General features: G+C 37.7%; 1 protein-coding gene across 4 annotated transcripts in view; it reads right to left on the reverse strand.

Moving 5' to 3' along the window:
* The window catches only part of LOC101206409 (ABC transporter A family member 1), a 77,511-nt gene that overhangs the window by 23,172 nt on the left and 31,699 nt on the right, over positions 1 to 22,640 (reverse strand). For all 4 annotated transcript variants that reach the window (XR_004216124.1, XM_031884372.1, XM_011655130.2 and 1 more), the window contains 10 exons: positions 18,940 to 18,994; positions 18,763 to 18,834; positions 17,420 to 18,139; positions 17,091 to 17,269; positions 4,745 to 4,955; positions 3,850 to 3,933; positions 1,928 to 1,969; positions 1,752 to 1,848; positions 1,409 to 1,536; positions 1,213 to 1,317 (listed from right to left, as the gene is read on the reverse strand). Coding sequence is in view for 3 of the 4 variants with exons in the window: in XM_031884372.1 (XP_031740232.1) it covers positions 1,213 to 1,317; positions 1,409 to 1,536; positions 1,752 to 1,848; positions 1,928 to 1,969; positions 3,850 to 3,933; positions 4,745 to 4,955; positions 17,091 to 17,269; positions 17,420 to 18,139; positions 18,763 to 18,834; positions 18,940 to 18,994 (1,693 nt within the window). In the remaining variant the exon portion in view is untranslated. The remainder of the gene's footprint in view (positions 1 to 1,212; positions 1,318 to 1,408; positions 1,537 to 1,751; positions 1,849 to 1,927; positions 1,970 to 3,849; positions 3,934 to 4,744; positions 4,956 to 17,090; positions 17,270 to 17,419; positions 18,140 to 18,762; positions 18,835 to 18,939; positions 18,995 to 22,640) is intronic.

Below are 22,640 nucleotides of genomic sequence, written 5' to 3' on the forward strand. Positions count from 1 at the left end.
AGGTTGTTTCGGTTAAATTTGATAGTATGGGGTTCTATCTCAAAACCAATTGAGAACAAAACCAATTGAGAATGAGAGGAGTGGTCCATCTATCTTATATAGAGTATGAGTCATCTTGGTTTTTCCAATGTGGGACTCTCAACTTCTCCAACAGTTTCATGGTAAGGAACTTGGATAGATGGAATGATTTGAAGCGGCAAGGATGAATGTCTCCTCTTGGTGCACTTTATCCAAGCCATTTGAAGACTTCTCCACCCAAGATTTATGTTTAAATTAGCGGGCTTTTATTTTTCCAACTTAAGCTTTCCCTTATCTACTTTGTATATTCTGATGGTGCGACTTATATGTTTAGTTTGTTCCTTTTTGGTGTCAAACTGTTTTTGCTGTGTATCTGAGCGTGGTTGTATTTTGTGGTGGTGAAACTGTTAGGATACTAACAATAATTTAGACCGAAAGGACTGTATAAATGGCTTAAACAGAGGCGGTACTCTGGTTTACTTTATTTATATATAAAGCCAAATGATCCAGATTCACAAGATGAAAAGAAATAACAAGAAACAACAAGGAAAAATGCAGAAAAGATCATACCAGCCTCTTGGTTTTAAGAGACCCTGGTGGCTGCTGTAGCCCTACCTCCTAAAAGATAAAAATACCCTAGCTACTCCAACCTAATAATCCTATTTATAGACTCACATATTCCTCAGCCCAGTGGGCCCTACCACTCAGAACGTCCTTCCAATCATTTCTCCATAATAATTCCCTGTGCAGTTACTTTTCTACCCTTCCTCCTATAAGTATGGATAATTGGGGGTCTTACAGAAACATTGTAGGCCGTGTATTGCCTTAGTTTGCTTTGGATACGATGAGAGTGCAAAAGAGGTGTGAACTTAATTGATATGTCTAGTCTGGCTGCACTTATTGATCTCTAGGATTTATTTGCTGTTTCTTACCATTGTACTGATCTCTAGGTTTGATCTCTAGGATTTACATCAATGAATGGCTCGGTTCCTTTTATTTAATTTTTTTTAAGGAAAAGAAAACATTGAAATAAATATGAAAATTCAAACATTAATTTTTTTAACAACTAATAACCTACTTTCACCCACATGATTTCTGTATACGTATTGACAACCAAAATACAATATAGAAGATCTAAAAAACAAACCATTTAGGAGAATACTCAATATAAACAAATACGTCAAGAGAACCAACCTTAAGAAAAGAATTTGTTTTTGCCATGGTTTCAATAAGCCCCATAATGAATGAAATAACCATAAGAATAAGTCCAGTGAAGAAGTGGACCGACAAAACCACATTCTGCACAGAAAATGAGACAATATTTTGATATATAATGATGGTTGATACAATTTGTTTTTATACACGGTTGAGAAGGTGATTTTTCTTCTACCTGAGCCACAGTATGGTCCAAAAAGAAAAATGTAAGACAATATGTTGATGATGCAATGGCCAGTCCATATTCCAAAAATATAATAGCCGTCGCAAGAAATCTACCTTTACCAATGAATTGATCCATACCTGAACACATTTTTTCAAATAAGAAAATGTGAGAAGAATAAATATAAGATCCCAAAGCCCTCCACAAAAGTTAATTGAAGTAACTGACATCAATTTTGAAGAAAAAGCAAGCGTGAGAAAGAGATGCAAAATCATGTAACAAACTTACTGGAATAATAAAAACTTATAATAATCAAAAGTCTGGAAAATGAATAATTAGAAGAGAATGGATGTACCAAAGATGTAAAAGAGTACAAATGCTAAACAAGTAGGAACCAAGAAACTGATAGCGTCCCATAGGTAAGTAGATATCCAATATGAAAGCATTGAAACCTGGTAACATAATGTAGTTTGAAGACCAGTCAGGGTTTATAGATTTTACAAATATGGAAAAAGAAAAGAGATTTCTTACCCCACTGATCATTTGCTGGTGTTTAGCTTTTGTTTCACGTTCCTGCATAAGTTTAGATATTTTTATCATGTGGTATATTAAAATAACAACTAGTCTATTTGACAAATATGTTAAATGTGATTTTTTTTAATGATACTTTATCTCTATTGAGATTATTTTTTCTAACGCAATTTGAGCAAAAGATAATCATTCAAAAAAATAACAAATCCTTTACAATCGAATAAATAAGTTCAAATGCATTTATATAGATTTTTGTTATCATTTTCTATAATTTTTGTTCCCGTACCAAGTCTTTTTTGCTGACAATTTTTGCCATTTCCCTATTGGACAAAGCATGCTGGAGACACAACAAAGGAAAGGACACAAACTAAGACCATGCAACAGCTACCAAATGGTTTCTCATTGGGGATAATTCGAACAAATGAGGAAATAAAAACTAGAGGGCTTTGTTCATCCCATCCCCTAGATGTTAAAGAATGCTTAATGTGGCATCTTAAGCACTCTGATGGTTGTTGGATCATTCTTGGATTTTCTTTTGGTTTCTGTTTAGCTATTTAACCCTTTACCTCGCAATAAAGGTCATTTAGACAATATTTTTCTTAAACCACCAGTTGACAAAAAAATTAAGTTAATGGTTGAAAGCAAATTTAGTATTATATCATCTAATATTCCCCCTCATGGGCTTGAAATATGAAGAAAACCTAAAAATGGAAATCAATATTAATTGGTGAGGAAATACAATTGCAAAAGTTTGGACATAGGGCACCTCTTTGGATTACCTGTTTTGATACCATGATAAATCACAATTGACTCAAGATTAAACTTATAGGTGACAAAATATTTAATATTATATCATCTAACTATTTCTTTACAGCTTTCCTATGAAGGGTTAACTGATTTTGCAATTCTTACTTATATCCCATAAATATGGCTGATGAATTCTTTTTAAGGCTGACAAGAAGAAACTCAGTAGCGTTCTAAAAACTCAGTGCACCAATGCAAAGGAAAATAATCTGAGTCCACCACCCAAATTTGTAATGAAACTTGAAAATTAGAGTTTGCATCTTAAAAAAATATTTATATGATCCCAAACAATCTCGAAGAGCTTAGTTTGAATAATTTGAAAAAAGTAATCACTGACTACTGATGGGCTTACTTGGTTGTTGGACAATATAAATTCGTACCGACCCTAATATGAAGTTGCAAAATGGCAAGACCAAAGGACAAAGACCAAGACCAAAAGCTAATAGATAGACTGATCTATTTATCTTGCCCACTCATTTTAAGGCTGTGTTTAAAATCATGAGATATTTGAAAGAAACCCCAGATTTTGTTCTATATATGTATTTAATTCGAAATGTTAATAAAACCCTAGATCAAAGAGAATCATTGAATCAAATGAAAGGAAACAAATAATGCTTTGAATGATTTGAAATGCATACATTAGTCCCTGCTGACCCAACCTTGATTTACCAAATAGATATACTACCTCTAATTGCATATGCTTTCATACTGAGATTTGCACATCATATACTCAATTGAAAATTTGACATATTTTCTGAGATTTTTTACTCCACCTTAAACCCTGATACTCCCCAGAAGAGTAAACAAATAAATTTAGCCAAATAAGAACATTAGCTTATTCTCACCAAAAATTCTTTATGGTTGGAACGATTTTTGATGTTTGACTACATCACCACACCATAGGGACTGAATTTGGACTTGTAAAATTACACATAAAAATTACACATATAGAGCAAATGTAAATTGGAAACCAAGCTCAAAGAATAAAGATTAAATTGAAGATTGACCATTGAGAGTCTGAGACTAAATGGAACTGTCAAACCATGACGAACACTATGTAATTTTTTAATTAAAAACAATATTCTATAATTAAAAGGGATCTATAATTATTGCATTACCTTCACAAGAGAGACAGCAAACGATGCAGGAATAAAACAGAATGCTATATTAATGATGATAGCAGCAGCGAAAGCATCCAGATCCTACAAAATGATAGCATTCTTCTTGATTGAAGCGTACATAAACACTGACAAAAATAACTGGAAAGGATAATAGAGCACATCGTTCTCGTACAAAATCTAATAGATACTATAAGATTTGCAAAAAAAACCCAGTATTTAGTACATTCCACAAGCTAGGGCAAGTTAGTATGCGAGAAGGATGCATGTAGGAGCAATGAAGCAATCGATAGTAAATATATTTTCTTTAATTTACCACACACCACATGAGAAGTGTGTTTGCAACTGAAACAGTCACCCAGAGCGTGGTTTGATAGGTTCACTACCTTTGTCTAGTCCCAAGGGTACAGTCTTGCCCCTGATCATACTTTATTTACGTTTCCAAGACTAGAAATAACTAGAAAGGATAATACAGCACGTAACACTTTTCATTCATGAAATGAAAAGAGACTAATGTTCAAATTACAATGAGACATAATAAACAAGGAAACTATAAGACTAAAGACTAGAAACCACCATGTAAACCCAAATAATTCAACTAGGTTGACACACCCAAAGCGCCCTAATTACTCGGATATCTCAATAGGTTTTCCTATTAAAATTCTAAAAAGTATAAGGGATGAATTGGGCAGAACATCTAATCACAAGGCTAATTTATTTATTTTTATTCTTGCTAAGAGACTAATAAAGAACTTTCCATTATGATTCTGGAAACTACAGAAGATGGATGCACAGGACAAAGGACTAGCAGAACATACTAATATACTAGCCTGTCATCCTTATCTGAGTATTAAAGCAAATGTACACCTCATATTCAGAGGAAAAAATCACATACATGTCGTTGCAAGCGCTGGCTTTTTGTCATGGGGAGAGGGTGATTTCGTGTTTGAATAGTCATATTCTGGTCACCAGTAGCAAGCCTTAGAATTGCAGCGTCCACTATATTGATAAAGGTTGGGGCAGAATGCTGACAAGAACAATTGTGCAGTACTGTATATCCTATACTGCCATCACTATTCTGATCATCCATTACAATCGCTCCATACCTAAAAAGCACAAGAGGAACCATAAATGGAAGGTGGAACAAAAGGTGCTGCTTTTGAAAAACCGTGTACACTAACACAGCACATATTACAATGTTCTATGCTACGATAGACGTAATGGTAAGACATTTAAATATATACTAGTGAAACTACAAAATTAAACTCCGATATAAAAAACTTAAACAATATAGACTTAGCAAACAATAATGAAAATTATCAAGACTATGAAAAAGGACTGAAGGAAAAACTCCATCTGGTCATTTGTAGCCGTAGAAGAAAATTACGGTTTATTGGGTTTAATCCTATTTAATATTTTCCATATTTGTATTTTTCCTTTATTTATTCACAAATGTAATAGGTTATTATGTACACTAATTTATTCAACAATATATAAACTTATCTATTGAAAGCAATAAAACACAAAACACCAACTTACGTGGAAACCTGATTACAGGGAGAAAAACCACGATATTTATGTTATTATTATTTTCTAATAAATTACAATAGGTACAATGAAGGGGAATAAATAGAATACACAATGAGCTAAAAAAGAAAAAAGACTCAGGGTGAATCTCCCATAATCTCCCTATGGGCCAAACCATACTAACGAGGCCCAACTTGGGACGTAAATATCAATAAGGCCCAACTTGCTAACAAAAAAGTCAAATTTTAGTCTGAGAAGCCCCTTGGTGAGAACATCGGCAACCTGTTGGCTCGAAGGGATGTACAAAATACCTATCTCGGTTAGCAAATGAAAAAATAGCTCTTTCCTATTTTTTCAAAAAAACTTCATTTCTTTCTAATTCTAAATTGCTTCAAAAAATTGATTCTCACCATTTCTTTTGCAATCGTATCAGTCGATACTTTCATTTGAAAGCGAAAAAGAAAAAGTATCTTCTCTGAGGCATGTAAACACCTTCTTTAGATCTCGTCACCTCCATTCAAAGGAAATATTTCGAGTTTCCTAAATCCTTGATTTCAAATTCATGACCAATTCTCTGTTTTAGTTGACTAATTTCCGCCTTATCATCTCCCGACAAAATAATGTCATCAACATACACTATTAGACCTGCAATCTTTCCAGTCTTGAAAACCTTTGTAAATAAAGTATGATTAGGGTGCCCCTGACTGTACCCTTGGGACTTGACAAAGGTAGTGAACCTATCAAACCACGCTTTGGGTGATTGTGTCAGATCAAATAAGGATTTCTGGAATTTACAAACCTGCTGACCAAACTGGGCTTTAAATCCAGGTCAAGGGCTCATGTAAACTTCCTCCACTAGGTCCCCATTCAAAAAAGCATTCTTAACATTCAGCTGGTATAGAGGCCAATCTTTGTTCAAATCAACAAATAGAAAGACCTTAACAATATTCAACTTAGCAACGAGAGAAAAGGTTTCTGAATAATCAACACCATAGGTTTGAGTTTTGCAACTAACCTTGCCTTGTGTCTGTCAAGTGTTCCATCTACTCAATAAATCTATGAGTTATAACAAATTTTGCCCAAGCATTTTGGAAGACAACTCAGCAGATTTATTGCAAAAAACGTTACAAAATGTTTTTGTTTTTAATATTCCAATAGCTGAAGAGTCCTCTTTTTCAATTTTCAAATGAGAGGAATAAAGGAAAAGGGGCCCACTTCAATAAATCTTTGAGTTATAACGAATTTTGCCCAAGCATCTCGGAGGACAACTCAGCAGATTTATTGCAAAAAACATTACAAAACGTTTCAGATTCAGATTCTCCTCTTTCTGTTAGAATAGGGGGCCAACTTTCGTCAAAAGTGGATATTTTCAATAAGTGTGCCAAAGGCAGTAAGTCCTCTCATATTCCAAAAATTCTTAAGCACTACATCCACAAACAAACCTCCTTCAACAATGTATGGACTCCCCTACTAAAATTTGAATTAAATGGGGTTTGCGACCTTAAAATTCCCCATTTGGACTCTTTTCAGAATAACACCACCGAGCATTCAGTTTCTGCCAATAACACGGATCGTTTGGAAGTTTACAGCTCTAAAATCCAAGTCCCTGAGCGTCTTTTCAAGTCAGTAAATAGCACTTCTCCTTCGAAGTGTCAACATTTCAAATTCCTCCACCTCCATCGCAAAGGCATCTTGTCAGCAAGGCTCCCCATGCAAAGCTGATTTAATGCCTAAAGACCAAATTAGATTCAAAAATTGAAGGGGCAGACTAAAATGTTTTGTTTTATGAGGAGGGTTCTTTCCCAAATAATTTTCCACCAGATTTGCCTAAAGAGTTGATGTTAATAGCCAGGGATTGTGGAATTATTCTGGCCTAATTAGAAGTGCAGCACTCAAAAAGTTCATCATAAACTGTAATCCAAATGTGGTTTCCACCAGGAAGCGAGCAGATTTGGAGATAGACTCACCCTTCTATGTTAGTAGTGAAGAATCAACAGACTTAAGGTGCCCTTCTGATCACAAGGCTGTTGCAGAGGGAAAGAATCCTTGAGCTGAGTTTATATTATTAGTATAGTTCTTCTATGGTTGAACTTCAGTCCATTCCTTCCCCTCTTTTTGGTTTCTCTATTTTTCTCATTGTATAATTCTCTTGTACTTTGAGTTTTACATAAATAAAAAAGCTTGTCTCCATTTAAAAAAAAATAATCTGCACCCCAAACACAGACTATTATAATTGTTGATTTTATGGAATCAATCTATATTTCATTAATTACTTAATAGAGATACAAGCCTATATATAACCATAGAGAAATACACTTAAGGAAATAATATCTCCAGAATAATATCTCCTAAGAATAATATCTCCTAAGAATAATCTAATTATATTAATACCCTCCCTCAAACTCAAGGTTGAAATCACAAACTTGAGTTTGCTAAGAACTAAGAAAAGAAACAATATATCTAGAATAGAATAAAAAACCCGAAGAACAAACACACAAAGAACTTCTAGGCTAAAACAAACCCACGAAGAGCGAAACGAAGAACTTCTGGGATAGAAACATAGATCCTCGTATAGAGATCTATAACAGAACCTAGGAAGAACGAAACAAGAACTCCGGGGGCAAAATGAAAGAGCAAAACTGAAGCAAAGTAGAATCAAATCAGGATGAAAACGTGGTCTGAATTGGGCAGGAGCGTTTCGTCATTAGAATGGAACTGAACGAACTAAACTAAAGCAAGTCAGAATCAAACTGAACAGGAAATCTGGGTGAACAGAACGAAAACTGAAGAGAGCTGAGAGGTTGAGTAGATAGAGAGCTTTGCGGCGTTCTTTGCAAAAAGAGAAGATGCGTTTCATGACGGCGAGCTTCACAAATGGAGAGCGGACAAAGCCGAACCTGTGCGTCGTCGGCTGTGAGTGGAGCGGAGCGGTGGATCATGGATCTGAACAAAGATTCACCCTCTTCAGGATCGGGAGTCTTCAATCTAAAGAGATTGTCTGGTACGAGTAAAGGGCGGCGGCGGCAGGTCGGTCTGATCTTGAACAGTATGATTTGAAGGCGAAAGATGAAATAAAACACGGATTGGAAGTCGAAGACACGAACAGAGATGCACGAACAAATCGGTGCTTGCAATGTGCGCACAAGTAGATCTAAGTGAGGACGAATGGAGAGCGGATATGGGTCGAGAGTGCGACGAACTGTGTGGATGGAAGGAGCAGTGATGGCGGAAGGAGCAGTGATGGCAGAAGGAGTAGTGGCGGCGGCAGCAGAATCAGAGACGAGGATTTTGATCTAGGAGGCAGAGCGAATTACTTGGAGACATGATGTGTATTGATTACTGATGGGTATGGCTCTCTGCTCCGTCGACGAATCAACGGAGGCAGACGAATCAACGGAGGCAGACGTGCAGGGATGTGACGGCTAGAATACAAGGAGACTTAAAACCCTATAGCTTTGATACCATGTTGATTTTATGGAATCAATCTATATTTCATTAATTACTTAATAGAGATACAAGCCTATATATAACCATAGAGAAATACACTTAAGGAAATAATATCAAATAATATCTCCTAAGAATAATATCTCCTAAGAATAATATCTCCTAAGAATAATCTAATTATATTAATAATAATCCCCAAACTATTATAATACACAAATTATTATAAATCATTTCTCGCCCCAAACGCCCTCTTAAGTTTACTTTTTGCTCAAATTTCTCGTCTCAATGCGATAGAGTGAAAAAAGATCTGCTTTCAGCAACATTCTTTCATCTCTATCCATGATAAAATTTTCATACGATTCCGCTTGAATATCAAATTTCTCTATTTCCTTGAGCAATTCTTCCTCATCTTTCTTCCTTTACTTCTCGAAATCCGCATTACACTGCTTCAATGCCATCTTGATACTTCTTAGTTTGTTGGAAATGATAAAACCAGCCCAGCCCTGCTGATCATTAATGCTCAATGACCTTTCAATGCCCGGACAACTTTCTTTAATATAACCAGCTATTGCAGAATTTGAATGGAGGTGGACCCCACTAGAAGGATCCCGCTTCAAGCAAAATAGAGAAATGATCTGACACTGCCCTTGCTTGGCGAGAGACTCTTGAATCCGCAAATAAATCATCCCCACTGTTGGAAATTAAGAATCTATCAATAAGTGTGAAACAGTAGTTCCTTCTTTGGACCAAGTGAAACGGCTATTGGTAAGTGGAATCTCCATTACTTGGATGCTGCAATGCAATTATTGAATCTCCTCATGCCCTTTGTAACTCTCCCAATTGGAAAATTTTCCTGGACTCTTCTTGTAATATTAAAATTATTGAAAAGAGAGACAACGAGTTCACACCAATTTACGTGGAAACTCGAGTACCGGGAGAAAAACCACGATTGTTTGTGTTGTTATTATTTTCTAATGAATAAAGCAATAGGTACAAGGGAGAATAAATAGAGTACACAATGGAATAAAAAAGGAAAAGATTTAGGAAAATAAGGAATACATTCCCATAATCTTTCCATAATTATTCTAGGATTCTAACAAGGAAAAAGCCTAGAAAAAAGGAAAGAATTCCAACACTCCCCCTCAAGTTGGGACGTAAATATCAATGAGGCCCAACTTGCTAACGCAGAAGTCGAAGTTTGGTCTGAGAAGTCCTTTGGTAAGAACATCAGCAACCTGTTGACTCGAAGGGATGTACGGAATGCATATGCTCCCACTGTCAAGTTTTTCTTTGATAAAATGTCGATCAATCTCAACATGTTTAGTTCTATCATGTTGAACAGGGTTGTTAGCAATACTAATAGCGGCTTTATTATCACAGAAAAGCTTCAATGGTGTCTCACATTCCTGATGAAGATCTGTCAAAACTTTCTGAAGCCAAATTTCCTCACATATTCCTAAACTCATAGCTCTATATTCAGCCTCAGCGCTGCTCCTGGCCACAACACTTTGCTTCTTACTCCTCCAAGTTACAAGATTGCCCCAAACAAAGGTACAATAACCAGAGGTAGATTTTCTGTCAACAACAGATCCTGCCCAATCCGAGTCAGTGTATGCCTCAATGGTCTTTCTGTCTGTTTTTCTAAACATCAGCCCTTTACCAGGTGTTGATTTTAAGTATCTCAAGATTCTGTTGACAGCTTTCATGTGTTCCTCATTAGGGGTCTGCATAAACTGGCTGACAACACTCACAGCAAAGGAAATATCAGGACGAGTATGAGATAAGTAAATTAATTTACCCACGAGGCGTTGATACTGTTCTTTATCAACTGGAACTTGATCATCAGAGTTTCCTAGTTTGCAGTTGAATTCAATAGGAGTGTCAGTGGGACGACATCCTAACATACCTGTCTCAGTTAACAAATCAAGGATGTATTTTCTTTGAGATACGGAGATACCTTCTTTAGATCTGGCCACCTCCATTCCAAGGAAATATTTCAAATTTCCCAAATCCTTGATTTCAAACTCATCGCCCATTCTCTGCTTTAATTGACTGATTTCTGCCTGATCATCTCCAGTCAAAACAATGTCATCCACATAAACTATTAGAACAGCAATCTTTCCTGTTTTGGAAACCTTTGTAAATAAAGTATGATCAGAGTGTCCCTGCCTGTACCCTTGGGACTTGACAAAGGTAGTGAATCTGTCAAACCATGCTCTGGGAGACTGTTTCAGACCATATATAGATTTCTGGAGTTTACACACATGCTGACCAAACTGGGCTTCAAATCCAGGCGGAGGGCTCATGTAGACTTCCTCTACGAGGTCTCCATTCAAAAAGGCATTCTTAACATCCAGCTGATATAAAGGCCAATCTTTGTTCACAGCAACAGATAGCAGAACTCTAATAGTATTCAACTTAGCAACTGGAGAAAAAGTTTCTGAATAGTCAATACCATAGGTTTGAGTAAATCCCTTCGCAACTAACCTTGCCTTGTGTCTGTCAAGAGTACCATCAGCTTTGTATTTGAGAGAGAACACCCATTTGCATCCCACAGTTTTGTGTCCCTTAGGTAGAGTACAAATGTCCCAAGTACTATTCTTTTCAAGAGCTTTCATCTCTTCCATGACAGCATTCTTCCATTCAGGATACTTTAAAGCAGTGTAGATATCTTTTGGTATTATGGTAGAGTCAAGGCTTGCTGTAAAAGCTCTGAACTGAGGAGAGAGACTATTGTAGGAAACATAATTGCAAATGGGGTGTTTAGTACAAGACCTGGTGCCTTTTCTCAGAGCAATGGGAATGTCAAGAGAGGAATCATACTCATCTGATTTTCCTGTATGACCCTGTTCCGCTTCATTATTACGGGTTTCTATTCTGACCTCAATCTCATCACCACTGTCCTTTTCTTCCACGTTTTCAAGAACAGCAACATTAGACCTGTCATTCTCACTTATCATATTCTTAGTACAGGGTTCAGTAGGGTTTTCCATACCTTGATCTCGAGGAGGTTCAGAGTCTTGGACTGGAGCCGGCGGCTGACTAGTAGGGGAACCGACTTCCTTTTTGTGATTCCTCCTGTAGTACGTTTTCCAGGGGACTTGGTTTGTGGGTAGGACTATGGAATGAGGAATGATGTTAGACACAACACTAGGAGTGGGTTCGATGAATTCAAAGGTGTTGTTAGACTCTTCACTCACACTCTCCCCCTGAAGATGGCTAACGGGAAAGTAGGGTCGATCCTCACAGAAAGTAACATCCATAGTGACAAAGTATTTTCTGGATGGTGGGTGAAAACATTTATAACCACGCTGGTGAGGGGGATACCCAACAAACACACATGCCTGAGCCCGAGGGGTAAATTTGGTTTGATTAGGGCCAAAATTATGGACATAAGCGGTACACCCAAACACACGAAGAGGAACCTCAGAAACATGACGAGTCGATGGGTAGGACTCCTTAAGACAATCTAAGGGAGTTTGAAATGAAGAATACGAGAAGGCATTCTATTGATTAAATGAGCTGCTGTAAGAATAGCATCTCCCCACAAGTATGAAGGAAGGGAAGTAGAAAGCATAAGGGAACGGGCTACTTCCAGAAGGTGACGGTTTTTTCGCTCGGCCACTCCATTTTGTTGAGGAGTGTAGGCGCACGAGTTTTGATGAACAATCCCCTTGGAAGCAAGAAATTCACTAAGGTTATGGTTTTGGAATTCCCGACCATTATCACTCCGAAGAATAGCAATTTTTTGATGGAATTGTGTTTCAATGGTGTGATAGAAATTTTGAAACATAGAGGAAACCTCAGATTTATCAGTGATAAGGTAGACCCAGGTAAGACGGGTATGATCATCAATGAAGGTTACGAACCACCGTTTTCCAGATGAGGTTGTTATCTTGGATGGTCCCCAGACATCACTATGAACAAGAGTGAAGGGTTGGGTTGGTTTGTATGGTTGTGAGGGAAAAGAGACTCGATGTTGTTTGGCCTGAATACACACATCACAAGATAAGGTAGTCATCTCAACTTTAGAGAAGAGATGTGGAAATAAATGTTTCATATATTGAAAATTAGGGTGGCCTAAACGAAAATGCCACAACATACAATCTTGTTCAGAAGTAGTGAAATAGGAAGATAAGAGGCTAGTCCTAGGAATGCTACTAGAAGAGGTATCGTCATCAAGGAGGTAGAGTCCCCTACTATGCCGGGCAGTGCCAATCATCCTCCCCGAGCTCAAGTCCTGAAAAGAGACAGAATCAGGTAAGAATATTGCTTTGCAGTTTAACTCATGAGTGATCTTGCTTATCGAAAGCAAATTATAAGATAGTTTGGGCACATGCAAAACATTATGTAAGGAGAGCCCTGCACAAGGAGAAATCTTCCCCTTTCCAGCAACGGGGGCCAAGGAGCCATCTGCAATTCTAATTGTCTCGTTCCCAGCACAAGGAATGTAAGATACAAAATGTTCAGAGGACCCAGTCAAATGATCTGTGGCACCAGAATCCAGAATCCAGGGGTTCTTCCCATCAATACTAACAAGACCGAAGGAATGAGGTATACCTGATTGGACAATGGCACCTAAAGTGGCAAGACTGAGATCAGTTTGGTTTTTGTGTGGATCGGATTGTTGAGGAGGTTCAGCAGACTCACTCACATACGCCCGCCCTGTGTTCTGTTTGTCGTTGGAAGGGCGTTTCTTACTTCCTGGGGGACGACCATGTAACTTCCAACATTGTTCTTTGGTATGCCATTGTTTTTTGCAATGCTCGCAGACAGGAATTGGTTTTCCATTATGCTTGTCACTGCTACTGTTAGAAGATCTTGCACTAAAAGCAGCAGAGTCAATAGTAGGGGTTGCGGAAATATTCATAGCACTTGTGCGATCTTCCTCGAGGCGGATTTCAGAGCAAACTTCCATCAGGGAGGGAATCGGTCTTTGACCTAGTATACGCCCTCGAACTACATCAAACTTAGGATTAAGACCAGCAAGAAAGTCATAAATCCTGTCATTCTCTTCAATTCTCGAGTACTGTACACCATCAGTGGGATCACGCCAGACTAGTTCTCTGCATAGGTCCATTTCTTGCCATATAAGAGAAAGCTTATTGAAAAAGGATGTGACATCCATGGTTCCTTGCTTGCATTCATGAACTTGCTTTCTCAGCGTGTATAGACGAGAGGCATTCTGACGTTTTGAGTAAAGTGTCTGGGCTGTGTCCCAAATATCCTTGGCTGTTGCAGCAAACAATAACGGCTTGCCAATTTGAGGTTCCATACTATTGATCAATATGGATCGAAGAATAGAGTCTTCTGCCTTCCAATATCGTTCATGTGGGTCGCCCGGTTGGGGGCGAGGTATTTCCCCTGTCAGAAAGCTAAATTTTTGTCGTCCTTCGAGGACCATCTTTACTGACTGAGACCATGAGAAATAGTTGTTGCCATTCAACTTTTCTCCTGAAAGATGATACATGGAAGACTGAGCCACCGTATTAGTCAAATAAGGAGAGGATACATTAGGGAACGAGTTTACCGGATTCTCAGAATACATCGGTAGAGTGGATGTCGTCCCTAAGGTAGCCTCAAGTGCTGCTATCTGTTGTCGAAGCCCTTCCAATTGTTGATGAACTATTCCCGAGGAAGCTTGCACGTTACGGTTGGAATATGCCGAAGATTCACCAACCTCAAATGTTGAGTGAATTTGAGAGTTTTTAACATCGGGATGGTAGCTAGGATCATTGGGTGGCTGGCCATACAGATTTGACGGCAGAAGCGGTGGTAGCCGATTGGAATTAGATGGCAGAACATAAATCGGGGCGTGGGGAGCAATATAGGCCGCGGACGAAGAAAAGGGTTGGACAGATGGGATGGTCGGCGCCGTCTGAGGAAGAAAACGCGGCGCGTGGTGGTCCGGCGACGGCGCGTGGTGGTCCGGTGACGGCGCGTGGTGGTCCGGTGACGGCGCGGACGGCTGCGGTAATGACGAAAAATTATTTTCGGACGTTTTCTGTAGCCGGCTTAATAATTCGTCCATGGCAGCACTCATCCGAGCATCGATGGCAGCAGCTACGGCAGCACTAAAATTGATGGCTGTCCCTTCTGTTTGATTTTCATAAGTGGTTTGGTTTTTTTGGGTTTCTAGGGTGTTTTCATTGTCCCGCTCTGATACCATATTGAAAAGAGAGACAACGAGTTCACACCAATTTACGTGGAAACTCGAGTACCGGGAGAAAAACCACGATTGTTTGTGTTGTTATTATTTTCTAATGAATAAAGCAATAGGTACAAGGGAGAATAAATAGAGTACACAATGGAATAAAAAAGGAAAAGATTTAGGAAAATAAGGAATACATTCCCATAATCTTTCCATAATTATTCTAGGATTCTAACAAGGAAAAAGCCTAGAAAAAAGGAAAGAATTCCAACAAAAATCTCCTCCAATACACCAAGGATCTTCACAATAATCAGCTAATGATTGCAATACCAGCCAAAGATGCTTTCTTTCTCTATAATTTGTAGGGCCATATACGATTGATATCCAGCACACTTTCTTACAAGAAGTCTGACATCTAATAGATAAAGAATATCCATCTTTCAGCACCTCATTAACTGAAATTTTGCTTTCCTCCCACATTGACAAAATGCCTCTAGACTTGCTAATTGCTTGGACGAATGCCCATCCTATGTCTTTTGAACTCCATAGCTCTTTGATGAAGGCAGAATCTGAAGAATCCCTTTTTGTTTTTCGTATTAGGACCAGATCGGGATTTAACTTCATCAAACTTCTTCTCAAAGCCAATTTTTTGGACTCGTCACCTACCCTCTTAAATTCCACGATAAAATCTCCATGCTAATGTGGTATCATATCAATCTTAGTCACCTACCCTCTTAAATTCCACGATAAAATCTTCATGCTAATGTGGTATCATATCAATCTTAACCATCAACCAAGGATAAATTTGCAATCATCTACCACCAACTTTCACTTCTGAATTTGGAGATTTTGACCTTCCAGTCTTGACTTTATCTTTCTTGTAGAAATAAACTTTTTTAGAAATCCGATTGAACTCTTTTACTGATTCAATGAACCACCTAAGTTGAAAGATCGATAGTGACATAATAAAATTAACTTCAACGCCTTCTATGTGAAAAGCTTCGTCTTCATGCCAAATGCAGAAAAATAAATTGTCGATTTTGCAGCTACTTCCATCTCTGCAATTTAAGAATGGTTGCTAGGTGGGCCAAACCTTCGTTAGAAAGATGAGGAGGATTGCCTGGATGAAATTTGATTTATAGCAGTGTCTATAGAGAGAAAAGGGGCCGGTGATATGTTGACGGGAAGAAGGAGGAGAGGGGAGAGAGAACTTACCTGGATGCTTTTGATTACTTGAGGGTTACTTATCATTTGGTATCAGATTTTCACTTCTTTTCATTCACCTACTCTCATACGATAAGTCCTTGGTTAAACACTATGGATTACTGGTTTGCTCAAGGACATTAGAGATCAAGAAGCAAAGTAAATAGCATAATCACATAGGAATAAAATATTACTGAGGTCAAACCAGAACAAGAAAAAAGAAACCTGCAATGCTTTTTTTTTTATTATTAAAAGAGATATCTGTTGAAAACCAGAAGCGGAAGAAACAGAGCAAAATTTTACACAAAAAACAAATATATAACTAGACTCAACGACAAAAACCCTAAACATCATCAAGCTTACTTCATATATTTCATAAAATCTGGATATATTGAAATATAAACGATAATGAAAATACAAGATAAAACAAGTGCTTGAGGTATTTGGACCCTCCCAATCTCGAGATAAATCTCAAGCCTAATTTACTTACCAAATATTGTCCATCTTCCCTGTTCCCAACTCCCTGTATTTATAATCAACTTCCCCAACAAACTATTTAACTAATTATTAATATACCCCCAATTCTCTAAGGCCATCTATTAAAATTCTCTCCATGACTGACAAAACCCCATGTCATAATCTCAGAAAAAAGGGAAGAAAAACAACAAAAAAAAAAAGATAGCCATTTAAGTAACTTAAGCTGAAATTTCTTAGCAAACTATTATCTAAAGTGCAGTAAGCATTGAAACTGGATACACACAAGGAGTAGTAGAGAACTAGATAATTTAAATAGTGTCAATCTCAAGTAAGAAAAATAAGACCATTAACATAGGATCCCCCTTGTCAAGCTTAATCCAAAAGCTACATGAAGAATAAGCCAGAGTTAAAAAAAACTTAAAGATACGTGTCAGCACACCTTGATTGGTAGGATTCGTTGAAGCTAGACATCAGATATTCACTCATGGAAAGTAGAGTTGGTCCAAGAGTTTCTCCTGCTGCTTCTATTGCATTGGACAATGCTTTTTCAGTATCAGGAAACTTATATGCACTAGGTTTATATTTTTGAATCCAACCACCTTCAATATAATGTGCAACCTGTGCCTCCAAACGCCAGAGAGAAGTATCATCAGTTTCACATGCAAAATCAATGAATTAAGCTTAGGCCAGAAGAATTTAATGCTGTTGAGCTAGATAACCTTATACACACAGCAAATAAAATAATAGGTTAGCATGATAACTGATAACCTGCTTGGAAATATGCCACTGCAAATCAAAAGGAATTGGACCACCACCACCACCACCAATTAATTCTGGATTAAATTCTGAAGTTGTCAAAGTCACCGACTGCTGGTCTGGATGTGGCTTGAGTTTAAGAAAGAGAAGACCAACAAACAAGAACAGAACAGGAATCAAAAGTTGGAATACAACTGTTCTGCGGTCTCTACGAGCAGTAATGGCCCTCTTAATAAATAATGCTTTTGTATGTTGCCAGAACTTTGATCTCCATAGCAAATCACACCCACAGCACCCTAAACTCAGAAAGTTAATAATACTGAAAACTGTTGAAAATATCAAACCACACGCTCTTTTTACTGCAAGAGCCAAGAACCCAGACTTTTCAGATTTCCCAAAATGCTGGGACTCAGAGATTTTGCTAGGCACGTGATGAACAGAAATATCTGTAACCATAGAACCCGTAAGAAGAGAACTTTTTTTCTGCTCACAGGGTGCAACGTCCAAATCACATCCAGCAACTTTTAGGAATACTTCCTCAAGAGTGGTAACAGATATACCGTAACTATCAATTCCAAGATGGTCTTTTTCAATATCAGCACTAGTCTCCAAAGAACAATTAATTGCAGAATTAGAAACTGTTCTTTGCATGTAATTTTCAATTTCCCGAAACATGCTCTCAAATGAAGAAGAGGATGATATAGGAAGCTTAAAGGAGATCTCGGTCCCAACCTGAGAAGCATGGTAAACAATCATATAGGATGGAAAAATAAAAAGTATAAAAAAGGGTCAAGATTGCTTTAAATGAAACTATGAACTTCACAAAAAAAAGTCTGTGCCCATCAATTTTCCTTTTCACCTACCTATTTTGTCTGTGCATTCAACAAACTTTTAACATATGTTCTTTATGGCCAAGGCATAGTATGCTCTAAAATAATACACCAATCCTTGAAGTAAAGCATGCCCTATGGAAGCAGGGTTGCTGAAACCTTGGGTACTTTTTTTTCTTTTTAAGAAAAAGGGAGAGAGAGGGAAGAAACACTTGGGAATAGAAAACTAATCAGTAGATAAGAATCAAGAAAGCACGCCCATAAGTTCACAAGTGAACTGCCAACACCTTATTTTCAACATTTTTCACAAGTGCTCTTGGTGAAAAAGGAAAACAATGAATAGTTCTTGCATGAATCTTCATTCTTCAAACAGTGTTAACCAGAAGGGATTTTGTAGCATCTAAATACAAGAGCCGATATAGCTCACGTAAAAGATCTGATCATTGCAAAAATACTTAAAATGTTTTTAAAATATCATTGTAAATAATTGGATAAAAAGCAATGAAAAAGCAGTGAATTGATTACCTCACTAACACAAACTGCTGATGGAATGTGACGATAGATGATATCTGCAGCAACAGAGACCGTAGGTGCAGACTGAAAGGAGACATTAAGAATGAATGAGACGCAAAGGTTACAAGTTATGAAAACCATCATTAACTAAGTTCAGAAAGAGAAGCAGAAGTTGGAGAAAACCTTCACCTTCACTAGAGTAAGAGTATAACCGACTCCATACTTATGCTTTAAGAAAAGAGAACTGTCAAAAAGAAATGAATAAATAAGACGTGTAACATTTAAATGGTTGTGTAAAATTTGTAGGTCCATAATTGATTCCAAGACCTTCGTAATTTATAGTTGGACCCAATGGTCGTATGTGAAACACAATATTACATTAAGAAAAAGTGTAAGATAATTATAGATGAAGATTTGCGAATACGATACTACTCATTACGTATTTAACTCTGCTTTTACAGATGAAACTTTAGTGGTTCATGATTTTATACCCTTGGACATTTAAAAGTGTAAAATCTTCAATTGAATCAAAACACTTAAGCTTATGGGTGAAGTCAATTAAATAATAGAACCCCTCTTGCTTGTGGGTATTATTAAATCAACAATTCATGTCACTAACCTTGAGTATTATGTTTCGCACTTTCCATATGCAAGTCTGTCAAAGCTAAAAAAGTTTAAAATGTATTACAGGGGAGACATACTAGTTGAATCCCCGACCAAGCCTTGTTGTGCTCTTTGCAATCTAAGCTTTCTTTGTAATTGACAGTCTTCAACGCTTTTCTTTCACGATGTTTTCAATGCTTTTCTTTCTCTCTTACGTTTTATAAAGCCAATTTCTCTCAAAATGTGAAGGGAAGCTACATCATACGGTGAGTTTTCCTACGAATTTCGAATTTAATACAACTGACTTGTCACCAAGTTAGAACAAGTGCTGCACAATCATCCGTCCCATGTTTGAAAAGTTGTAATTGTGACAAGTGGTATCAGAGCTTTGTTAGCTCCTTGGCTAAGTGAGAGGCAATTATGTCAACAATGAAACAACTAACAAAGTCGCAGTCTGAGCGACTGACTAAGATTGAAGAGCAATTCTTGTATCAAAGAGAATTGCTAGACGAAGTAAAATTTATCCAAACCTGATTGGATGGATTAGACGAAAAGGTCAGAGACATAGACACATTGAATGGTCGGGTAGACAGACTACCCATAAACAAATTGACACTAAGGGTTGATTCGATAGAACATAAATCACCCAAGCAGGTAGTTTTGATTTAAAATACCGCACACATGTAAAAGCGTGTCAAAGAGCTTGACTGTTCCTAGAAGACCATGCTAAAGTGGATCAGCGACTTGTCAGACGACTTTAGAGCCACGATAAAGACAATCAAGGCTGAGATGGCATAGATGAAATTGCAAGTGAATTTAACGATGCGAGTAGTGGGAAACCAGATCCCAAATCAATCATGTAGGTGTTTCAAGCAAGTTCACGATCCTAGAACCCAAAACCTTCAACGAGAATTGCGATGCTAAAGAGCTTGAAAATTTCATATTCCGTATGGAACAGTATTTTAAGGCTAGTGGAACCAACTCTGAAGAAACTAAGGTGTCATTAGCCTCCATGCATTTGTCTGATGATGCAAAGCTTTGGTGGAGATCGAAAGTGATCGACATCCAAAATGGTCAATGTACCATTGATACGTGGGAAGATCTTAAGAAAGAACTAAGGGCTCTGTTCTTCCGCGAAAATGTTTAGTTTATTGCGAAAAGAAAACTGCAGAAACTTAAACACATGGGAACCATTAGAGATTATGTTAAACAGTTCTCCGCCATTATGTTGGATAGTCGAGACATCTCGTAAAACGATAAAGTATTTTGCTTTGTAGAAGGGCTCAAGTCGTGGGCTAGGATTAAATTATACGAGCAGAAAGTTCAAGACCTTGCCTCTACTCTTGCTGCTGCAAAGAGATTGTTTGACTACAAAGGTGAGCAAGGGACCTAAAAGAAGAATGTGACGACACCAAATCCTAGCAATAGGGTCTCCAAGCCTAATTCCCGAAGAAACATCACGAATGATAAGAAACTGCAGACCCCAAGCACTAGTACTCCCCGACAAGCACATCAATCCAGTTTGAATTAGACAAGACCTATTTCCTGCTAATGTCACCTTAGTTTCTTCAGAGTTGGTTCCACTGGCCTTAAAGTATCGTTCCATATGAAAGATGAAATTTTCAATCTCTTTAGCATCGCGATTCCCTTTGACGGCTTTGGGTTTTGGGATCTTGAACTTGCTCGAAACGCCACATGCTTGATTCAGGGTTTGGTTCCCTACTACTCTCATTGTCAAATTCACTTGCACTTTCATCTCGGCCTTGATTGTCTCTATCGTGGCTCTAACATATCGCTAAACAACTTTAGCATGGTCTTCTGAGGAATAGTCAAGCTCTTCCACATGCTCTTCCATGTGTAAGACAGAACTTTTGACGAGCTACTCCCACATTCAAAACTACCAGCTTGGGCGATTTTATGTTCCATTGAATTGACCCTAAGCGTCAACTAAGTTATGGGTAGTCTGTCTACTCTGGCATTCAATGCATCTATTTTTCTTAACTTTTTTTTCCAACCCATCCAGCCAAGTGTGGAGAAATCATACTTCGTCAGATAAAAGAATTGCTCTTCAATCTCAAGCAGTTGCTCAGACTACGATTTCAATAAACGTTTCATTGCCAACATAATTGCGTCTCGCTTAGCCAAGGATAACAAAACTCTACCACTTGTCACAATGAAGCACAGGCGATTGTGAGGCACTTGTTCTAATTCGATGAACAAGTCGGTCGTATTAAATCCGAAAGTCGCGGACAAATTCATGGTATGATGTAGCCTCCCTTCACGTTTTGAGAGATTGGTTTTATAAACTATGAGAAAGAAAGAAATGCATTAAAATAACCTCCCTTCACCTTTTGAGAGATTGGTTTTATAAACTATGAGAAAAAAAGAAATGCATTAAAAAACATCATTAAATAAAGCATTGAAGACTGTCAATTGCAAAGAAAGTTTAGATTGCAAACCGTACAACAAGGCTTGGTCGGGGATTTAATTAGTATGTCTCCCCAATAGTACATTTTAAACTTTTTTTAGCTTTGACAGACTTGCATATGAAAAGTGCAAAACGTCATACTCTAGGTCCATGACATAAAAAGGAAAGCAAAAGACTAAACTAAGTACAAAACATAAAGATGGGATGGTTTGAGGATGTTTAGGCATGCGGCCATAGGCAAGCATGCTCGTGGCACCTACCGGCTTCAATACACTCTAGCAGCTTCAAGATGTCTTTAGAGGCTAATCCAAATTTATTGGAAGTAAGCTGCACCCAAATTGAAACCCTAACCCACTCGTCTAAGTCAGCTTCTCACCATCCTCACCCTACCTAGTTTAAATACTTAAAATTCTCTATGCCTAATCCAAAGGTAAAATTATGTAGGGGTTGTCCGTGCAAAATCCCTCTCCTTCACTCCAACAAGAAGGGTGAGTCTTCTTTTGACTCACCTTTCATCATCAGTAATGAGGAAGTGGAGCAATTGGATAGGCAAAAGAGCTCAAGAGACAGAAAATGTTTTACCCTTCAGAAATAGATCTCAATGTCTTGTTTCAATGCGAGGAAGACCCAAATTCTGCCAATTTGCATTCTACAACTCACTCATGTCCTCAGTCTTGCAAAATTCCGTATCATTTAAAGCCAAGCCAATAATAGTTGTTTGTGGAATTATTCTAATATGATTTTTCAGCCGTGAAATGTATTTTTTCAAATTTTGGTCCAATTTTCAAGTCAGAGTGCAGTTGGCCTCTCCACGCGCTTAGAAGACGAAAAGAAAACTCCAGAAGAGAGAGAATTTCAG

The sequence above is a fragment of the Cucumis sativus genome, chromosome 4 (genome assembly GCF_000004075.3).
Source record: "Cucumis sativus cultivar 9930 chromosome 4, Cucumber_9930_V3, whole genome shotgun sequence".
Lineage (NCBI taxonomy): Eukaryota > Viridiplantae > Streptophyta > Magnoliopsida > Cucurbitales > Cucurbitaceae > Cucumis > Cucumis sativus.